This window comes from Gobius niger, assembly GCF_951799975.1.
Source record: "Gobius niger genome assembly, chromosome: 18".
Taxonomy (NCBI): domain Eukaryota; kingdom Metazoa; phylum Chordata; class Actinopteri; order Gobiiformes; family Gobiidae; genus Gobius; species Gobius niger.
In genome coordinates, this window is record NC_136869.1 from 7,499,142 (window position 1) to 7,521,191 (window position 22,050).

General features: G+C 40.2%; 1 protein-coding gene across 3 annotated transcripts in view; it reads left to right on the plus strand.

Moving 5' to 3' along the window:
* The window catches only part of tnikb (TRAF2 and NCK interacting kinase b), a 68,166-nt gene that overhangs the window by 2,644 nt on the left and 43,472 nt on the right, over positions 1-22,050 (plus strand). For all 3 annotated transcript variants that reach the window (XM_079576087.1, XM_079576085.1, XM_079576086.1), the window contains exons 2-6: positions 1,374-1,439; positions 17,083-17,139; positions 19,068-19,193; positions 21,511-21,621; positions 21,923-22,013. In XM_079576087.1, the coding sequence (XP_079432213.1) occupies positions 1,374-1,439; positions 17,083-17,139; positions 19,068-19,193; positions 21,511-21,621; positions 21,923-22,013 (451 nt within the window). The remainder of the gene's footprint in view (positions 1-1,373; positions 1,440-17,082; positions 17,140-19,067; positions 19,194-21,510; positions 21,622-21,922; positions 22,014-22,050) is intronic.

Consider the following 22,050-nt stretch of genomic DNA (forward strand, 5'->3'; position numbering starts at 1 on the left):
TACCATCAATCTACTGTCTACAGTCTCGTGGATTGTGCGTTAAAGCACATATAAAGGCGTGGATTGCAGGATTGTGTCGTGAAAACCGCGAAAAAGCCGGCTGGATGTCAGGGAATGCAGGATGTGTTTGAGACTTTCCATCTGGAGCATCAAAAATCCTAATAAACCAATGCAATAGTGACAAAATCCTTCGAAAAAACCCGAAAAGCTTCCAAATCTAGTGCCAAAAACCAGTTTGTAATCGTGAACGTGCGCGTCGTCAATTACAGATATCGACTTACTTTTGGTTGAACCCGATCACACTGGTTTACTTCAATAGCATCACTGTAGGGGATAAATGCCGTGATTTGTAGGACAAGACATTTAAAACTTTGTAACAGCTCTTGTTTCGTGCAGAGTTTCCGTTGTTATGACAATGAGAATATTCATGCTTTACAGACTCATTCGTCTTCAGTTCGAGCACTTTGTATGTTTGCACTGGGGGATCTTATCTTAGACTTATCGAGACGTCTACGGAGGCTCGGACTGTCCTGAGTAAAGATTGCTAATGGAACAAGCATTAATTCGCTTAGATAAATGTTCTTGTGCAGTTAGAAAACAAACAAAAGCCATTGAAGTGAGACAAAAAAGGCAAAGGCAGGAAAGATCCTTCAATAAGAGAGTCCAAACCTACTTAAAATGAGCAAAAAATACAATAATTCAAGCAAGTCATTTTTGTCTAAGATAAGATGGTATTTTTCCAGTGTGTAGCCTTTTTTATGGAGGGGAAAGAATAATCATCTTTAGAAAGAAATGACATAGATCTGCTTGAAGTAAGGGAGTAAATCGATTTGGTTTAGTCTTGGATCAAATAAAACCTCATCATACCAAAGGAACAAGTACCTTTTTTCTTAAAGCAATACTAAGAAGCTTGTTTACCTTAATAAATCCTTTGCGTGGTCCCTCTGGGGGTAATACAAGTGTTGGGATGATTGGGGGGTCTTTCATCTCCCCCTGGTGTCATGAAGAAGAAGCTAACAGGCTAAGCTAACTGCGGGCTAGCGCCACTTAAACAGTATTTACAGCCAAGTTTGAGTGAAAAAAAATAATAATTCCATTGTGTAATTGGATGTACAATATCCCTCTGTCCCTTTGTCTCTTCTGTCAGCATAGTATTTACTCTCACGGACAATTAATGAGTTAAAAAATCGCAACTTGCTACGACACCTGCAGTTGCGCTCATGGCCTCTAGGGGAAAGAGTTACTTAGTACTGCTTTAATTCAGCTGCGACTTTTACCATCAGGTTCTCACAACCTAAACTGTAGCAACACATACATTTTTGTTCATAACCTCTGTCTGAGTGTGAGGCTGATTTCTCCCTTGTCTCTTGCAGGACCCAGCCGGGATCTTTGAGCTGGTGGAACTGGTCGGAAATGGCACCTATGGACAGGTCTACAAGGTAAGGGCTCTTCTGACAATCCCTTTGTGACTCAGGGTATGGATTTAACAAGGCCCACACTAGTCCTGGTAAAATCCTGGCCTAAATCCTTCTAACCACAGCTTAGTCGCAGTGCTTGGTGCTGGTTTGTGTTGGGTTATGTAATAGTGTGTGGCTTTATCAATGTCTTAAATAACAGAGATCACAAAAACTGATTAAGCAGAGCAATGGAGTACACCGGGAAAAGAGCAGGTTTTTGTAAGATTTGGATTTGACAAACTGGGCAAAATATTGTTAGAATTGTGTAAAACTTTGTAAAGTGTAAAGTGAATACTGATCCAAAGCACTTTCAGCTGCATGTTTTGTTGATTTATGGCTTAACCCTTTACTCTCCACCTTAAACCGAGTGCACTTTCTCCAGTTCAGCTTTAATCTAAAAGCTTCTCGACTGACCTTTCAGCCTATAGGTCAGAGTAACGCCTCATTTGAAAGCCAAGGCCTACAAAACTGATGAAAAGGTTGTGTTGCTGTGTTGTTGTCACTTTTTTTTTTAACTCATTTTCATTTTGTTTTCGTCACTTTTTTGTCTTGGTTTTCGCTATTTTGTCGTCCTTCTGCGGCTTTTTTGTCTCGTTTTATCAAGGGGCTTTTAGATTTGGCTAATATTAAAGCTAAATTGGAGAAAATGTGCTTGGTTCACATAATGGTTAAGAGGTTAAAAGATCAAGATCACTTTGATTTAATGCCAAACAACTGTAAAGCTTCGCAGTGACATTTAAGGCCTTGATTTTGGCACAGCTCCTGGTGAATAAATAGTCATTCTCTATGTACATGTAATCGGAAAAAGTAGGACATTATCTAAAGGTGGGTCAGGGGACGACCCATAGCCTTGTCTATGTCAGGCTGAGCATTAGGAGAACATATTTATATCAAAACCTGCAAATTTGTACTTTTTTCCTTTGTATCCATGTTATAATGTCATTTCCACCCCAAAAATATACCTTAAGTAGCCTCTGTTGCCATGCCAATGCCCTGATCAAACCACTTGCTCATAATGTACAGTACCAAGTGCTACAATACAACCGCAGTACATTTATTAATGGTAATAATCGTCGAGGAAAGTGCACATTTGATTGAGGCGTCCAAGTGGAACAGCTCGAGGCAGAAACATGTGAGACAGCTGATGTTTTAGCCTGTGTAGTGTTATTTCAGCAATTCAGCTTCATAGTTTGTTGATATATTGGTTCTTCACACTTGGATATCGTGTTTAGTTCTAAAAGAAGCGAGTCATTAGTGGAAAAATTCAAATTTCGCATTGATTTCGATATTTGAAAATCAAAATATTAAGTCCAAGAGTGGGACATTTGTAGTCTTTAAACTTGTTATTGAAGATTAAGTATTTTGTGTTTCCAGGTGAAAGTGTATATGTGAAGAAACTGTGTCTCCCCTTAAGCCAGTTTGCTTTAATTGTTTTGCTTTTGGATTAAATGAGTTTGGACGAGTTTAACCAGTTACCTGCCATCCACCACCTGTGAGCTGTGTTTTACTCACACAGATTTTACACTTAGTCTTAGCTTTCAAATGTGACGTTGCACTGGCCCATAGGCTGTACACAAAAACGTGACAAATACGTGGTAAAAAAAAAAGCAACAATGCAATGAAAGCGCAGCAAAACATGTGACAAAAACCTGCTGGAAAAGCAACAATAACAAAAAGAAAACCCCAAAAAGTTTAGATTCATTTTGTAGGTCTATGAAATCAGGCATTACAATGTAGTTTATTGGTTTATTTGGTAGGGACAGTGCATGTTAAAGGGACTATACAGAGTTTAAAAATGTTATTAAATTATGTATTTTCCTCCCCTAAAATACATAATGTCCCTATGTGTAGAATGAGCCCAGACCTGTTCACCACAACTGCCTCTAAAATCCTCTAGTCACTAAAAAAGGTGTTCTCGGGTCTGAAGTGCCGTCATGCACGAGATTAATATAGAAGCTGCAGTTACACGTAAGACCTGAGGTGGCAGTAGTGAGTATAAAATGTCCAACTTTAATGAACCAAGTCGCTTTAATGGGCTAATTTCCATCCGTCGTCCCCCATGCACACGCTCAAACACACTCTCATTCATCCTGGCCTATTGTACATGTTTTTAATGGTAGGGGAAACCAGAGTACCTGGAGGAAACCTACGCAGACACAGGGAGAACATGCAAACTCCAAACAGCAAGGCCCCGTCCCTGGTGGGAATCAAACCCGGGACGTTCTAGCTTCTAGCACAAGCTCTTACCGCTGTGCTACCGTGCCGCCCAGTCAATCCAGTCAAGCTTTTAGATTTGGGTAATGCCAAACTGGAGAAAATGTGTGAGGTTAAAGGGATATTTCAGGAGATACATAGTTCCTAGTTATCCTGAGTGTTGCTGATTTCTGGAGATTTTTTTTTTTTCAATTCATGCAGTTCTTACATTTGAAGAGTTTCGTGGCGCTAGGCTAGTGCATTTCTATGGTATCGGCTAGCCTGACAGTCTGACCTGCTCTACAAAGCACCTGAGGCAAATCACTTATAACACCTGACTAACCATATAAATGTCTGTGCTGATAGAATCATTTTAACCATTTTGCATTGAAAAGAACTTATATTTGAGCAGCAGCAGCTTCATGGTTGTAAAAGCTATGCAGTGGCGGAGTGATCTGCTAGAAAATAGTCCCTCAAAATGCGATCATTCATGTGATGCAAGGTCAGTTATATTCCAAACATTATTCTATCGACACAAACATTTATGGTTAGTCTGGTGTTATAAGTGATTTGCCTCAGGTGCTCTGTGGAGCGGGTCAGACTGTTTTTAATGCAGGCTAGCTGATACCATAGAAATGCACTAGCCTAGCATTAGCCTAGCGCCACGTAACTCTACAAACATAAGAACTGCATGAATTACAAATGAAAATATATCCAGAAATCAGCAACACTCTGGATAACTAGGAAATGAGGCCCTATGTCAAAAATCCTGAAATATCCCTTTAAGTTTAGTTTAGTTTATTGAAAGGACAGTGTTCAGTTACGTTATATTTTTCAACAGTAGATTGTTTTCCTCCGGGATTCAGCCGCTGTTTTTAGTCTTCGACACTAAACTAAAAGCCACCGACCTTCCCCAACACGCTCTTGTGACAAAGTTATCGTCTCCTCGCCCCCATTGCATCATGAGGTACTTCTTTCCACCAGAGCGGAGAGAGAGCCTTGTTTCGTTTGCCGAGGTGCAGATAAACATAGACACAAAACCAACAGAGGCCGCGGTGTCGGAGAGCGAGGAGGACCGGGAGATGATCCTTTTTGTACTTTGCGCTCGAGGCGTAAAAACAGTTGAGTTCAGACAAGCCTCGCATTCCTCTGAGCCGCGCAAGTCTTAACACATGCACAGCTCCACGCACACGCAGCAACAGTAACGCTGAAGCTGTGATCCGCCATGTTGGTTTGACAGCGGGCAAAATTGTGTGGTTATATTAGCCAAAACAACACTTAAAGCTGCATTATGCAACTTTGAATGTGGGAAAAAAAGCTGATATCTGTGCATATTTGACCTGGTAGTGACCCGGCGGGTGTATGACTGGTTACCATGGCGACGTTGCTTTCCATCACAGAGGTCTCTAGGTCGCTCCAGGATCAATTGTTTGGATGTCACCAGAAAACCTACAAAACAATTGATCCTGGAGCGTTGTAGAGACCACCGTGATCGAAAGTGAAGGTGCCAGGCCAACTCATACGGCCGCTGGGTCACTACAAGGCAAAACACGCACAAATATCAACTTTTCCTTGCATAAAAAGTTACATAATGCGGCTTTAATGTAGACAAAAGCAAGTACAAGCATAAGTTGAGTGCACTGCCAAAAGTTAATGTCAAGCATGGGCTTAAATGTCTTGAATTGAGGAAATGTATCTTGTTTTTACTCATTTAGACTTTTTTCCTGATCTGACCAAGTTTACTTTGCTAGTTTGAGGACATTTCTAAGATAAATCTCGCTTGAAATCAGAAAGTAAAAATTGCCAATGAGACAAGACCAATTTTCTTACCCTATTGGCAGAAGAAAATTACTTTAAATAAGGACAAAATGTATTGAAGCGAGTCAGAAACATCTCAGAACAAGTGAAATAGTCTAGGATCAATCAATCAATCAAATTTTATTTTTATAGCGCCCAACAACAACCAGAAGGTGCCCAGAGCGCTTTCCAGGATAAAACAAGAATCACTGTAGACAACAATAAATACAAAAACACATAAAAGCAGCAGTCGAGTCGGTGGCTATGTATCGAAAGCTTTTCTGAAAAGATGTGTCTTCAACTGTGATTTAAAAACACTCAACTCAGTGATGTTTTGAAGCTGTACCGGAAGTACAGGGTAAATGACAAACTACAGTTTAGCGAGTCAAAACAATTCAAATTTGATTACTATGTTCAAATTGAGACATTTATACTAATCAAATCTAAGAAACTGTACTGAGTCTGTCTGTTTCCTTAGTCTGTTACCACGCTGCACTTTTTACTTATAATTGATAATGTTATTTTGAAGTATTCTCTCATTAAGCAAGCACTGTTCCTCGAAAAAAAAAAACTATATCGGGTTGTGGCTACAAATACAATACCTAATACTTAGCCGAGACCTGTTTTAAAAACACATCTTTCACTGAGTAAATTTATGTGAATATACGGACGTGCTGCAGCTCATTTTGATGCTCAGGACTTTGAATCTTCAATCAGGTTTTAACCTCCACAAAAGTATTTTTGATGCAGTAGGCAACAATATACTAGCGCTAGCAACAGTATGCTAATGCTAGCAACAGTATGCTAATGCTAGCAACAGCATGCTAATGCTGATTGGATCACCAACTGAAATATAATGCCCACTGCTGGAGTGGCCAAGTGTTTGTACTTCAGTTTATGAAATGTTGTTAAAGAATCACTGAACCAACACATTTGTTGTAATGATCAGATCATTTCATGTTTATATTCATGCAACCTAAAGCCTGTCTTATACCAATGATATTTAGTGTAGAAAAGTCCAGTGTTCCTGGCTATTTACTTGTTCTTAATAGAGAGAAATCTTTACACAGTGTGGCTTTAAAATTACTATTCTTATTATGTATCATTTGAAAATTTCACATTATTAGTTTTGTTTGTTTGGATTACATCACCGTTTTCATGCTCAAACAGTAACTCATGTCTCAAGTAGCATTTTCACCAAATACTTTTACTTTTTATGCTTCTACTTGAGTGAAACCCCTGCATCGAACACACCATAGAGTTATTCCCCACCAAACAGCATTTCTGATTTATTGTTGAAGTATTGCTTAGTCTGTGTTTGAAGCAGAGACCTATTGAAAGAAAAGGAAAAACTTCTGCTAAACGAATCCCCTTTTTGCTGCGCTCCTGTCGGGAATCTGGGTCCAACAATCGTCTGTCTGTTGTGAGACGCTCTGCTGCCAACTCGCCCAGTGACACGATTTGAAAGTCAAATCTAGAATACAGGTTGGATCAGTGTCGTTAGGAGCAGGTGACAAAATGTGAGCACAGTTTGACCTGATGTGAGTTCATTCAAAGGCAGTTAGTGCACACAGTCATTGCAGATCAGACGTACAATACCAGATAGGAACTGACAGTAAATATAATGGGACTCAACCTGGACTAAAGCACGAGGAACAAACTAGCTGCCTTCATGCGCTGTGGGAAAGATGATCCTGTTGATTATTAGAAGTGTTTTTGTGCTGGAAAAGTATAAACATCAGCTCTAATCTGACTCTTTATGCGTCAAATCAGCTGCAAACTTATGTTGTAACTGGTGATTGCTTTGTCCTTGATGAATGTGATGAATAATAAATGGATAAACACGAGAGGAAATAGTCCACAAACCGCTGAGCAAGTCACTGTTACCTAATATCTTCCTAATATCTCTTCTTTAAACATGATGCTGAGTGGAAATAGAGAAGATGTTGTTAAATATATTGTGTAGGCTTCATACTCAAAGTTATATTCAGCTCATTATTGCGGTTTTCTCATCTGGTAAACTCAGGTATCGAAGATGTTTGTGCAGATTTCTACTTGTCAAATGTATCTCACGAAGGCAAAACAGAACTGGGCCAAAGCAAGGTCTAACTTGCAACTGGTAACTGGTAAATTTCCGACCTTCCACTTGGAAAAATGCCCTGGAACGCCGCTCCAGGGCATAATTACAACTCGTAAACTCGGAGACCTCCAGAGTGCTCCGAGTTTGAATGCGAGATGAAGACAGTAACAGCGCCCCCCGGTGGAGGAGCGCAACTAATGATAAAACAGTGATGTCACACAATAATAAAATGACAAACACAGCAAAAAACGCAACTTTATCTGAATCTCCTGCTGAAATAACAACAGAGAAAAGGCCAAAAACTGTTTACACCACAATTAGGACACTATATCTCACCATTTCTCCAGGTAAAATGAAGATATTTTTATATTTAAATTACATTGTGTGTGGAAATAATAATTTGATAATCAATGTCAGAAAAATGCAGAGACATGGAGAGGAGCAAAGTGGTTCAACAGCCCATAATTTCATACAAACTGGCAATGCTAACCAGGAAGCTAGCGTTAGCGTCATGCTGCATATGCTAACGTTAACTACAATTGCCGTATTTTTATTTTTTTCGCTCCTACAGAACAATTTACTGTGAAAAAACATCCATACGGACACGATTTTTGGCTTGACTTCATTTGTGTGTGATAAATATCTTCATCGTCCGCCAGAAAACGGCTAAAAGAGTGAAAAATTGTTATTCCCATGAAAGGTTTTCTTCCCAGTCGGCTTGGCCACGCCCCCAGGGTTCAACTGGAGCTAAATCTGGATTGAAAAACGGAGAAACATTGAAGTCATCAAATCCCGATAATTGCGCAAAAAGAATTTATGGGGAAACGACACCTCATAGGCTTACTCATTCATCTCAATGCAGAGACTCTCTTTTGTTTGTACTGCACTTAGGCTACTTAAGATGAGCTAAGATAAGATAAGATAAGATAAGATATGTTAAGCCTTTATTGATCTCACAATTGAGAACTTCATTTGTTACATTCAGCTCTCAAGAAAACACTCAGGGTGTGCAAAATAGATAGGAAATGTGAAACAATTAAACAGTAAATAGAGGTATCTATACACTTCAGGGGGCGAAAAGTATAAACAATGAAAAATGAAATGAAAACTCACTTTGCTCATTATTGCTTGGAAATCTTATATGAAAAGTGACATTTTCTCAAAGACATGTGTTTTTGAGCGTCAGAATTGCTGGAGATGTCGAGACACAATGATTTTCCAGATATTGAAAATAGATAGTCCATTTATTAATCAAAGTTGCTTCTGATATGTGTCCCTAAGTCTTTCTCCCTCAGTCAGCATATCCTTCACCCTCTTCCCTGTTGTCTCATCTTAAGCAGCCATATTGAGACGGTTTTGCGGCTCTGACAGGCCACAGATCTGTCGCAGGAAGAGCGATAAGACGCGGCGCCGCTCCATCTCCACCTCTGTGCTTATCTCGCAGCCTTTATTGGTTTGTCGCTGCAGATTCCTCTCGGACTCACGCCGAGGGCACAGGAAGAGGTTGACCCCGGGACAAGCGCACGCCGGACTGGACCAGGGCTAAACTGGGTCAGGGAAAGAAAAGGAAACACGAGAAATGACTGAACCGGGACCGAAACCCAGGATTAAACTAGGCTATTGCGTCAAACGGCCATTTGGTTTATGTTTGAAGAATTATCCCATTTGTATTGGGTTGATTTCGTCGTCTGCCGTTGTTTTAGTCAAAAAGGCAGCAAACTATGATATTTAAATAGGTTAAGTCCTCATCCAAATCCATTCTTTGATTACCTGCTGCAACAATAGACTTTTCTGTTGAGCTGGTCATTAGGAGCGTGTTTGGTATTGATGTCCCTTTAATGAGGCTAAAACCAGGACTAAAATGACCAGAGGGATTTTGTCAACTAATGAAAAACACATAAAGATGAAAAGAAGTACCATATTTTCCAGACTATAAGGACTGAGGAAAAAACGCTAAGATATTTTATTAATCCAGGGTATCGTCCATAGATACAGATGGCATTGCGTCATAGAAGGGGGCGTGGCTTCGCCGAGGGGGAAAATAGAATCTTTAGAGAAACACAATTTTCCACTCCTTTTAGCCATTTTCTGGTGAACTTATTTATCACATAAATAAAGTCAAGAGTAAATCGGGCCCATATGGATATTTTCTCACAGCAGATTGTTCAGTAGAAGTTAAAAAACGGCAGTTGTAGCTGGCGCTAGCTAACCATTAGCATTAGCATGATTTATGCTAATGCTAATTTCTGTATTTATGGGCTGTTGAACCACTTTGCTCCTCCCCATGTCTTTGTATCTTTATTTAGTAGAAAACTATATTCATAATTCAGCATTTGTTAAAGTAGTTTTTGAATAATTAAAGAAAGTTTAGATTTTTTTCCAATTTTTTTTCCTTAACTGTTTTCAAACATGACCATATATGGAGTGATTCTAGAGATGTCGTCTGTATCCATACGAGCCCGGCGTTTTGGGGGTCTGTAAACGAAAATTTTCCAAACTAGGTCCCAGAGTGGAAAGATCTCAAAACGCCGTGTACGTGGCGCCGTTGTTACGACGTCTCCGAAAAGTGGTGTCTGTGATCCATAATCTTATCTATTATGATGGTTTGACTCCGCTCCTCTTTGCTCCACTGCAGTCCACAAGCCACAGGTGACGAGTAGAAAAACACGAGTCAATGTGTTTTTGGACTGACAGTAAAAGTCACTGACAGGTTTTTCTGCTTTAGTCCCGTTACGTCTGAAGAAAAAACTCGTAAATCCTTGAATCAGTTTCATTTTCACTGTTTACATTCCACAGAAGTTTACTGCACATGTGTCTCTACCTCTTGTTCTATTATCTGTGTTAGCGTCACAGCGCCTCACACAGGCCTGGAAGATGAATTGCGCGGTTTTCACACACCTGAGTCGACACAAGTGGACGCACACATTTACTAAACTGCTTCAGGCTTACAAAGAAAGTTTCTGAACATATAAGTAGTCTGGAAAATACAGTATACAGTTCAGAGTCATATGATTTAAATTCACTGCCAAATGAACAGGCCTGTGCTTTGTTCATGAGGGAGACGCTCCATGAATTACTAAAGGTGTTCATTTATAAATCAGCACATATGGAATTATGTTTTAAACCATGTTGAAAATAAGGAAAAGCCTTTATATAAAAAGTGTTTCCAAAGTTTTGACCGGAGTTGTATGTTTGAAATCAATATAAACGCAATATTAATAATTTATTTTAGTTGATAATTTTGACGAAATCTTGACTAAAACCGAATCAAAATATGTCGCCAAAATTCACGCTGTTGGTTTAGTCCCAGACCAATAAATATTCTTGTCTTAGTCACGATTCACAGTTTCAGTTTAGTCCTGACTCAGATGTTACTTGAAAAAGGGAACAGACTGTTACTTCCTGAAGCGATACTTGGTGCATTAATCACTATCCTGAGTGCATTCTTTAATCAGTCTGTTCTAGATAACATTGTCCTGTAGGTTAACCATTAATTTATGTTTTATGAGACACCAAATAATTTGCTCCGTCGAAACAAACGGTTGAAATCCAGTGTTAGCCCGTTCATACAGTAGTTGTGGTGAACAGATCTGAGCTCATTCTACACATTAGGACATGAAACATGTAGGGGGAGGATGAAACATCATTTTAACATTTTTAAACTCTGTATAGTCCCTTTAAGTCCTTCACATTTCATCAATTATTCTCAAAGACAGCGGTGGCTTCTTCAGTAGCTTACAGCCAACAAGCGCAAACATTCAATCAGTGTTAACTCAAATATTTCACCAAGAATAATACACAGCTTGAAAAACAAGTCCACCTGGATTTAACACATTTTTCTGATCTGTGGTTGCGGCCCATTAAATTAATTGTGCCAAAATCAAGGCCTTAAAGAGCATTGAACTGGATTCAAACTGGAATTTTCTATGAACTTGTTCAGTACCAATTGTTGAGCGATGTTAGCCTGGCTAATGCCAGACTAAAATCACAAGTGATATTTGGGGACCACCAATTCCTTTTTCTCATAGGAGAGGTGTGGTTTACGATCGTCCATAGCCGTTTATTGGGCGCTACGAATGTCTATCATGCGTCTGCATGTCGCCAGAGCTAATCATATCATCGTATCCGATGACGTATGACGTATCCCCTGTAGACTTTCGAGCTAAATTCATTAGAAAACGGTCTAAAACTTGATCGAAGAATAGCGTTGCGTCTGCTGCTGTCATGATTGATCCGTAAATAAACGTTTTTTTAAAATCCGTAAATAAACTACAAGCTTCCGTATATCGAATAGCGCGTCATCGTCATGCTGTCCCTCCTCGTTCTGTGATTGGTTCCCAAATCCATGCGAAAATTTCGGCCATGGTCCCCAGGCTGCTGTACAGTTCCAAATGATTCGATCGCACACAGCAGTCTCTTCACCCAGGTTAAAGGAACAGGCCACCGTTTGTGCACACTCAGATGTGTTCTTACCTCAGCATTTACCTGTCTGATCTTTACGCGTGCGCTCAGCTACGCAAACACACCCAACATGTTGTTAGAATTTAGCCTCTCCTCCGAAATGTTTGGATCAAACCTACAAACCTTGTCCAGTTGACATGTGATGCTGGTTTTGAAAACACAGAGAGAGTTAGAGTGATGTCATCATTTCCCATGAAAAGTAGATTTAAAGTTATGATCTGAAACATATTCAGTGCAGTTTCCATTGTCGATCAGTATATCACCAATATACTGTACGATTTAATCAAAGCTAAAGGCGGCACAACAAAATATTAGACAATGTGACCTTGATTTTGTGGCGACTTTTATTTGGTCCAGCAGTGTATTTTTACAGACCATAACTAAATGAATGGAAGTTAATGCGACTAAAACAACAAAGTATGAAGACTATTAAAAAACTCAATAAAATACAAAGAAGGGACTAAAACATCTGAACTTTCATTGACACGGTTCGAAAGACCGTCATGTCTTTTAACAAGTCTGTTCTTTGTCTATGCGGTTGAAGCAGAGAACAAAGAATATCAATGTAAAGCTACTAATTTACTTTTAGATTTAAGACTAAATGTTGTAGCCTAAAATTAGACAAAACTTAAAATAATTATTTGACTGCTTGCTTTGAATGAATGGAACTGAGAAACATATTCAGTCAATGCTTCTGTATGTTTCATTGTTGACTTAATCCATTGTTTAAATAGCTCTGAATCCGGTGCTGCATCGGAAATAAAAGAAAAGGAAGAAAGAACAAGCAAATTTCATGTCCAGAGGCAACTGTCCGTGCAACCAATGTGCAACAGCGCGTTCTGGCTTTTGCCTGTGAATAACGCGCTCACGTGACGCCGCCGCCGCTATAGGGCGACTTTAAAGCCCGTCCCGGACGCCGATTGGCCGTCAGAGGCAGCCGTACAGAAACAGCGGAGCCGGAGATATCGAGGAGAGTAAAGGGAGCTGAGCGGTGCGTTCAGGGTCTGATGCAACGCCGTGTAATTCAGACGACTGCGCTTTCTGCGAGGAGCGAGACGAACAAACTGTGAACATTTGACCCTGTACTAATGAGTTTGGATCAATTTTAATGAGATCCAGGCTTCCTTCCTCTCCTCTGTTTCGACTCTGCTTTATCTTACTGTAGAGCCGGTGAGATAATGTACATGTTCTGGTCATTAATCAAGCTTAATGTATATGTAAAAGGAAAGAAATTATACACGGACACAATATATGGAAATGGATATATGGAAACAAAACAACAACCTACTCCTCACAATAATAAACTGTAGGGGCCATATTCTCAAAATACACTTTACTCTCATCTGTGTGACAGTATCTCCACATCAGTAGCATCTACAGCAGTGGTTCTCAACATGGGGGTCGCGAGACAAATTTGGGGGGTCGCCAGATCATCAGATTAGATAAAATATACATATTTTCATTAGCAAATAATCTAATGTTTTATTGTAGCACGTGTTTGCTATTGTACCAGAGGGCCATTATTTGTTAGGAGTTTCATGAATTTTTTTTCAGCCATTTGTTTTTTTTCTTTGTTTTTTCTTTGTTTGTTTTTTTCTTTGTTTTTTCGGGCGAGGTGTCACAAACCCCTTTACCTGTTATAATGGGGGTCGCGGCTCCAAAAGGTTGAGAACCACTGATCTACAGAACAATACTTTGAAGGTTTTTTCAGAGGGATTTTTTTATATACACCACTCAAACCTTTGGGGTCACTTATAATGTCCTTATTTTTTAAAGAAACCCAGTGTTTTTTTTAATGAGGATATCATTAAGTTAGTGATGAATACGGTTTAGACATGGCTCGATGCAATTTGGGCATTTTATACTCACTACTGCCACCTCAGGTCATACGTGTAACTGCAGCTTCTATATTAAAGCAGTACAAAGTAACGTGTTTACCTTAATAAATCCTCTCCGTAGTCCCTGTGGGGGTAATACAAGTGTTTATGGGATGATTGGAGGGTCTTTCAACTCCCCCTGGTGTCTCTGGCCAGAAAAGCATGCTTGCAACTTGACTGCCACCGGACCGGAGCCCCAATACACACTAATAGAATCACGAAGAAGAAGCTAACATGCTAACGGGCAAAGCTAACTGCAGGCTAGCGTGCTACATAGGTGCATTTCTGGCATCGCTCCAGTGTCCTAATGGTACATTGTGTTGGCTAATCATGTTAAAGGTTAATTGATCACAAGAAAAACCCTCGTCCAGTTATGCTAGCACTGCTGAAAACTGTTGTGCTGATTAGAAAAGCTAGAGCGGTATAGTGTAAATCTAATCATTCCAAGTGTGATCGAAATGTAAATTTTTACAGATTTTCCCACTGATAAACAGCTTTGTGACTAATATATCAACAAACCTGGCTCAATCCATCATTCAGATTTCGCCGCCGAAAATATAGGACATTTTTAGGCATGGAAACATAAAATGACAGAAAACTTGCGATACATTTTCCCTCATATTTATGCCAAATGTAAAAAGGTAGCACTTTATTTTGCAGTACCCTTGATACATTGTACCTAACTACATTTAGTACAATGTGCTCTGTAACAATGTGTAGTAACTTGTTGTTGTTAATGGATTAATGTGTATTAGTACTTTGTAGGTACATAATGTTATAAGACGTAACTCTAACCCTAAACTTAAGCCCTAACCCTTAAGGTCTTATGTCCTATTACATTATGTACCCACAAAGTACTAATACAAGTGATTCCATTGTGTCTGGCCTTTAAGGTGCATTATGCAACTTTTTATGCGAGAAAGAAGAGTTGTATAACCTTGTAGTATGGATTGTTATGGTGCCTTTACTCTCGCTTTACACCAAGGAATGACTCACCCTTTCACACACTCAATCTCGTGGCTTGTCATTCTTTTCCGTCTTTTATATACTGTAAATGTATGAATGAGTTCCTATTCTGCATAAAGCCTGTTGACTATATATTTTTGTAAATGCCTTTTCCCTTTAAGTGCCTCCATCTCTGTATCATTCTCTCTCTCAGCTCACCTCAGCCAATCACCTTCATCCTTAAAACGACTTGTTCATTCCTATTCTTGTTGTTCCTAAAGAGAACCTCGACTCACAGGCTCATCTGCAAAATGCAAACATGGAAAGAGCTAAAGCATGAATAAGTAAAATATACTGTAGCCAGTGTTAGCATTTTCATTTCCTTCCTGAGCCTGTTGCTAGGATACAGAGCAGGAAGTGTGCGATGGAGGCAGAGCATTGGTTTACACTGTGTTCAGTTCAGCAGCTGCGAATCTGGCAGGACTGAACCGGGACTAAAGCAGGACTAACCCGGGACTAAAGCAGGACTGAACCGGGACTAAAGCAGGGACTAAACCAGGGATAAACCAGGACTAAACCTGGACTAAACTGAGACTAAACCAGGACTAAACTGAGACTAAACCGGGACTAAACCAGGACAAAACCATGACTAAACCAATTAGGACTAAACCAGGACCTAACCTGGACTAAACCAGGGCTAAACCGGGATTAAACCGGGACTAAACCAGGACTAAACCAGGACTAAAACAGGATGAACCGGGACTAAACCAGGAATAAACCAGTACTAAACCAGGACAGAACTGGGACTAAACCAGGACTAAACCAGGACTAAACCAGGGCTAAACCAGGGCTAAACCAGGGCTAAACCATGAGAGAACCGGGACTAAACCAGGAATAAACCAGTACTAAACCAGGACAGAACCGGGACTAAACCAGGACAGAACTGGGACTAAACCAGGACTAAACCAGGGCTAAACCAGGGCTAAACCAGGGCTAAACCAGGGCTAAACCAGTACTAAACCATGAGAGAACCGGGACTAAACCAGGAATAAACCAGTACTAAACCAGGACAGAACCGGGACTAAACCAGGACAGAACTGGGACTAAACCAGGACTAAACCAGGGCTAAACCAGGGCTAAACCAGGGCTAAACCAGGGCTAAACCAGTACTAAACCATGAGAGAACCGGGACTAAACCAGGAATAAACCAGTACTAAACCAGGACAGAACCGGGACTAAACCAGGACTAAACCAGGACTAAACCAGGACTAAACCAGGACTAAACCAGGACTTAACCAGGGCTAAACCAGGGCTAAACCAGTACTAAACCATGACAGAACCGGGACTAAATCAGGGCTAAATCAGGACTATACCAGGGCTAAACCATGACGAAAACCGGGACTAAACCAGGACTAAACCAGGACTAAATCAAGGCAAAAACCAGACAAAACCAGGACAAAACCAGGACTAAATCAGGACTAAATCAGGACTAAATCAGGACTAAATCAGGACTACACCAGGACTAAACCGGAACCGCAATGGCAACTGTCAATCAAATTATTTTCTTGGAGAGTAAACTTCTTTTGCCGCCATAGATCCACATTATGAAAACAGTGTGTGGTTTAATTCCCTCCTGGACGTGGCCTTTCTTTTTGGACTTTGCATGTTCTCCTCGTGTCTGTGCAGGTTTCCTCCATGTACTCTGGTTTCCCCTACCACTAAAAACATGTACAATAGGCCAGGATGTGTGCGTGTGAATGTATGGTGTTCAGAGAGACCGTTGGCGCAGATGTGAGCAGCTTCTGTTAGTATAGCTCCCCCAGGCTAATCTGAAGTTACATACGCAGCCACCACCAAGAATGGAGTGAATGTACAATTGTAAAGTGCTTTGTGACCTTGTCTGTGAAAAACCATTATACAAATAAAGTCCTTTCTTCCTCCCTTTGCATTAGCGGTCCACCTTGTTCATGTTCCAACTCTGTCTCGCTATGAACTCCGTGCTTCTAATTAACTCAAGTGAACAATCGAGATGTGCTGAGGATCCGATAGTGCAGCTTATCAGCCTGTTAAATTGAAGATTTGGCGGAAAAAAACACTAAACTCCAAACCAGGCCAGGACTAAAGGACTAAAACCATGTGTAATCTAGTGCAGGCCTTGTCCGGGATGATTGACTGGCTCAGATCCCGGGTCGTACTATGCATTAAACACTTACAGCTAAGCGCCGTATCGAGCGTATTGATCCTCGCGCTGAACTGTTTCTCTGTTTCGCAGGGTCGCCATGTTAAAACGGGACAGCTGGCTGCCATCAAGGTCATGGACGTCACTGGAGTAAGTCGAGATTTATTACTTTTACTGGAGATCGTTTCATGCACTGTGTTTTATCATGAGGTGTCGAGCAACTTCATTACACACACATGTGATTAAAGTAAGGTTTCCCCAGGGGCTGGTTTTGTATTGAGGATAACACTAGTCTATAACAAACATCTGTCTATCGATGCTTCTGTCTTTCATTCAGGTCAGCTTGCTTTTGTTCTATTTCTATGTCGCTGAATTGTGTTCATGCTATAATCTTGTATTGAAAATCCAGAACAGATGGCAAGTCAGGTTTATTTGTAAAACCTTTTTCGATGGTAAATGCAGTAGGAGCCTCAACCTTACAAAAAAAAAAAACAGCCTCATGTGCTGCAAGGTGTGAAGGCGAAGTGAAAATAAAAAAGGTTTTGGGGCTTTTTTGTTGTTGCATTCATCAGGAAGAAGATCACCACTTTGCTGCCTTGTGGTTTGTGGCGGGGGTTCACGGCCAATACAGGAAAAATGCAACAAAACCTTTTTTCTATATCTATAAAGTCTATAAAGTAACTGTATACAGTAAACGTCAGGCCCAGGGGCAAATCCCGGTCTTCTAGCTGAGAACCTCTGGCCCCCAAGACAATGTTGAGGAATATTATTACACACATCAGTGATTAAAGCAGTGCTAAGTAACTTGTTTACCTTCATAAATCCTCTTTGTTGTCCCTCTGGGTGTAATACAAGTGCTAATGGGATGATTGGAGGGTCTTTCATCTCCCCCTGGTGTCTCTGGTCAGAAAACCACAATTGCAACTTGACTGCCACCGGACCGGAGCCACCAATACACACTAATAGAATCACGATCAGGACTAAACCAGAACTAAACCACAACTAAACTGTGACTAAACCGGGACTAAAATGGGACTAAACCAGGACTAAAGCAGGACTAAACCAGGACTAAACCAGGACTAAACCAGGACTAAACCAGGACTAAACCGTGACTAAACCAGAACTAAACCAGGACTAAACCAGAACTAAACCTGGACTAAACCGGGTCTAAATCAGGTCTAAATCAGTACTAAATCAGGATTAAACCAGAACTAAACCGGAACTAAACCGGGACTAAACCTGGACTAAACCGGGTCTAAATCAGGTCTAAATCAGTACTAAATCAGGATTAAACCAGAACTAAACCGGAACTAAACCGGAACTAAACCAGACTAAATCAGGTCTAAATCAGGACTAAACCGTAACTAAACCAGGACTAAACCAGAACTAAACCTGGACTAAACCGGGTCTAAATCAGGTCTAAATCAGTACTAAATCAGGATTAAACCAGAACTAAACCAAAACTAAACTGTGACTAAACCAGGACTAAACCAGGACTAAACCAGAACTAAACCGGGACTAAACCAGAACTAAACCAGGACTAAACCAGGACTAAACCAGGACTAAACCAGAACTAAACCGGGACTAAACCAGAACTAAACCAGGACTAAACCAGGACTAAACCAGAACTAAACTGTGACTAAACCAGGACTAAACCAGGACTAAACCAGAACTAAACCGGGACTAAACCGTGACTAAACCAGAACTAAACAAGAACTAAACCAGAACTAAACTGGGACTAAACCAGAACTAAACCAGACTAAACCAGACTAAATCAGGTCTAAATCAGGACTAAACCGGGACTAAACCTGCAAACACTATCACTTCCTTTACCTCGTCAGGTTATAAACACAGGGATTTGGAGGAAGTGGAAAGTTTAGAAAATCATCCCTCCACGAAGCAAAACTTGCCCCTGCTTTATGTATAAAACCATTTCTGCATAATCATAAAAACACAGTGACTCTGCAAGGCCTATAACTGCACCTCTATGTTAAATTAGGATATTCTGTCTTGTTCCTGTTACTATTCTGTCTTTTCCGATGCACATTATGTTGACATTTACATTTGCTTCTTCCCAGGATGAGGAGGAGGAGATTAAAGCCGAGATAAACATGTTAAAGAAGTACAGCCACCACAGAAACATCGCCACTTATTACGGCGCCTTCGTGAAGAAGAACCCTCCAGGAATGGACGACCAGCTCTGGGTACGCACCAAGTTACATCACCGCTTCCTCTTAAAAATCACAGGAAGTCTGGTTAAATAACAAGAGAACAATCATTCCTAAAATTACCAACTGTTACTGAAAAGCCAGAAATTTACAAATGAAGTCTGTGTTGGTTTTCACACCACAGATGCGAGTTTAAATTTAAACTTGCTCTTTTCTCTTAAGTAAAAATTGTTCAAATGTTTTTCGGTCTGAGTCTGCACGAGGCAATGCTGCTGTTCGTGTAGATGGGGTTGGAAATTGTGTTTGCTGCTTGCCTACATATTAGTTTTGGTTAAGACAAAGAAGTTTTGTCAGTTTTTGTGAGTCATGAGACAAAGACGCCTCCCACCGCCATATTGGATAATGTTTCTGATGCAAATAATGACAAACTAAACCTGAGTTTGAATCACAAAGCTACTAATTGCTCTATCCTGCCTTTCTCACTTTTTTTTTTTACTACAATTACTACAATCTCAGGGCACTGCACAAAACACAGTGACATGTTTACACCCACAGGGCCGTGCGTGGGCCTATGTATGGGAAAATTCACTAATTACTTGTACGTAAACAGGCACATGCACACTCCGGATGTGCCTGGGTAACTCAGGAATTTATTATGTAAAGTAATGTTACATTGTACGACCACACGAGATGCTGCCTGTATCACTGTTATTATTACTCCTATTGGGGATTACCTGCAGCTGGACACATGCGTTTCAATCCTGAATATTTTCAGTGTGATGATGGGCCTTTTCTCTTGAAAGGACGTACAATCATGTTTTGTATTTTCTTGAATTAATCTGAAATGCATGAAAGTAATCACTTTCAGTAGGGGGTAAGCACTTACAAGCAATGCTTAAAGGGATATTTCAGGATTTTTGACATAGGGCCTTTTTTCCTAGTTATCCAGAGTGTTGCTGATTTCTGGAGATATTTTTTTGTAATTCATGTAGTACTTATATTTGAAGAGTTACGTGGCGCTAGGCTAATGCAAGGCTAGTGCATTTCTACGTTTAACAGCTGGCCTGCATTAAAAACAGCCAGACTAACGATATCAATGTCTGTGTCGATAGAATAATTTTAACCATTTTGGATTTAAAAGAACATAGATTTGAGCAGCATCAGCTTAGTGGTTGTATAAGCTACGCAGCGGCGGAGTGATCTGCTAGAAAATAGTCCCTCAAAATGCGATCATTCATGTGATGCAAGGTCAGTTATATTCCAGAAATTAATCTATCGACACAGACATTTATATGGTTAGTCTGGGGTTATAAGTGATTTGCCTCAGGTGCACTGTGGAGCGGGTCAGACTGTTTTTAATGCAGGCTAGCTGATACCATAGAAATGCACTAGCCTAGCGCCACAAAACTCTTCAAATATAAGAACTGCATGAATTACAAAAAAAATATCTCCAGAAATCAACAACACTCTGGATAACTTGGAAATGAGGCCCTATGTCAAAAATCCTGAAATATCCCTTTAATTTGTTAATTAGTAGTTTCAGGAACACTTTTGGTCTGATGTGATGGATTCAGGGCCAGAGCCAACATTTGACGGACATATCTTACATATTTCCCGGATCCTTTAAAAACTGAAAATTATAGGGGGATCAAATTAAGCACTGCTTATAAGCTTTCTTGCTTCAGCCTTCTCCTTTTGAGTTTGCATTACCGTGTAATGATGTAATGATGCAAATTATGATCGTAAATTGCTCAAATAAACAAAACTAAACTAATCTTAAACCATAAAAATAGCTATATTACGTGTAGGGTGTACACGTAATAAGTAAATCACGTATAAGTGTTTTGCTGAAAATGCTAATGAAAAAAAAGGCAATTTGGTTTAATTACGTAATTTCAGTCTTGGAGATAGATATTGATCGGTTTCGTCTGCCTGTGATCCCCCAGTGTGACGCTGACTGTCCTTGGTTACCATGGAGATCAGCTGCGATACGTCAGTTATAGTAAACTGATAAAGAGGAAAGGATATTTCCCTGGAAATATTTTAACAAATCTCTTCGTCACTGCTTTCATTCTAGCTCAGATGTAGCAACTTATCACTCACAGCCTATAAATACACTTCATGGGTTGATTTCAGGTTAGCTTTCGTTTTAGCTTAAATTAGCTTTAGCCCATTTAGCTGCCGAATGCTACCTAACAAATGCTAATACTTTCTCAGACTGGCCACTGCCGTTTTTTAAGTCTGAATCTTAAAACGAGAAGTGTTTTCTAACAGCAGTGCACTAAAGCTAACCTTGATGCTAGTCCTGCTAATGTTTTTGCTAACGTGGCTAATGCTAACTGCGTGTTTTCAGCTGGTGATGGAGTTCTGCGGAGCCGGCTCGATCACAGACCTGATTAAGAACACCAAAGGGAACTCGCTGAAGGAGGAGTGGATCGCTTACGTCTGCAGAGAGATCCTTCGGGTGAGAGCGAGCCTCAGATAACACGTGCTAATGTGTGATGAAAAATGGGCCTTTTGCCAGTGCTGTTAACACCTTAGTCTGGCAAACCTGTGTGATAATTTGTGATAAACTTTTAGTTAAAGGCTCTATACTTGCCTCAATTTCTTGTTGTATAGCCCTTAGCCCTGTGGAATATATTGTAGAAGCAGTGATTCATGGGTTATTATGACAAGCAACCGAAATAAAAGGCTTGATGCCGCATGTACAGACATTTGTCCATATTTGCCCTTGGTGTCATGTTACATATATTTCTGTTTTGTAGGGTCTGACTCATCTGCACCAGCACAAAGTGATCCACAGAGACATCAAAGGCCAAAACGTGTTATTGACGGAAAACGCGGAGGTTAAACTTGGTGAGAGACTTTGACTTCAGGACTAAAACAAGGACTA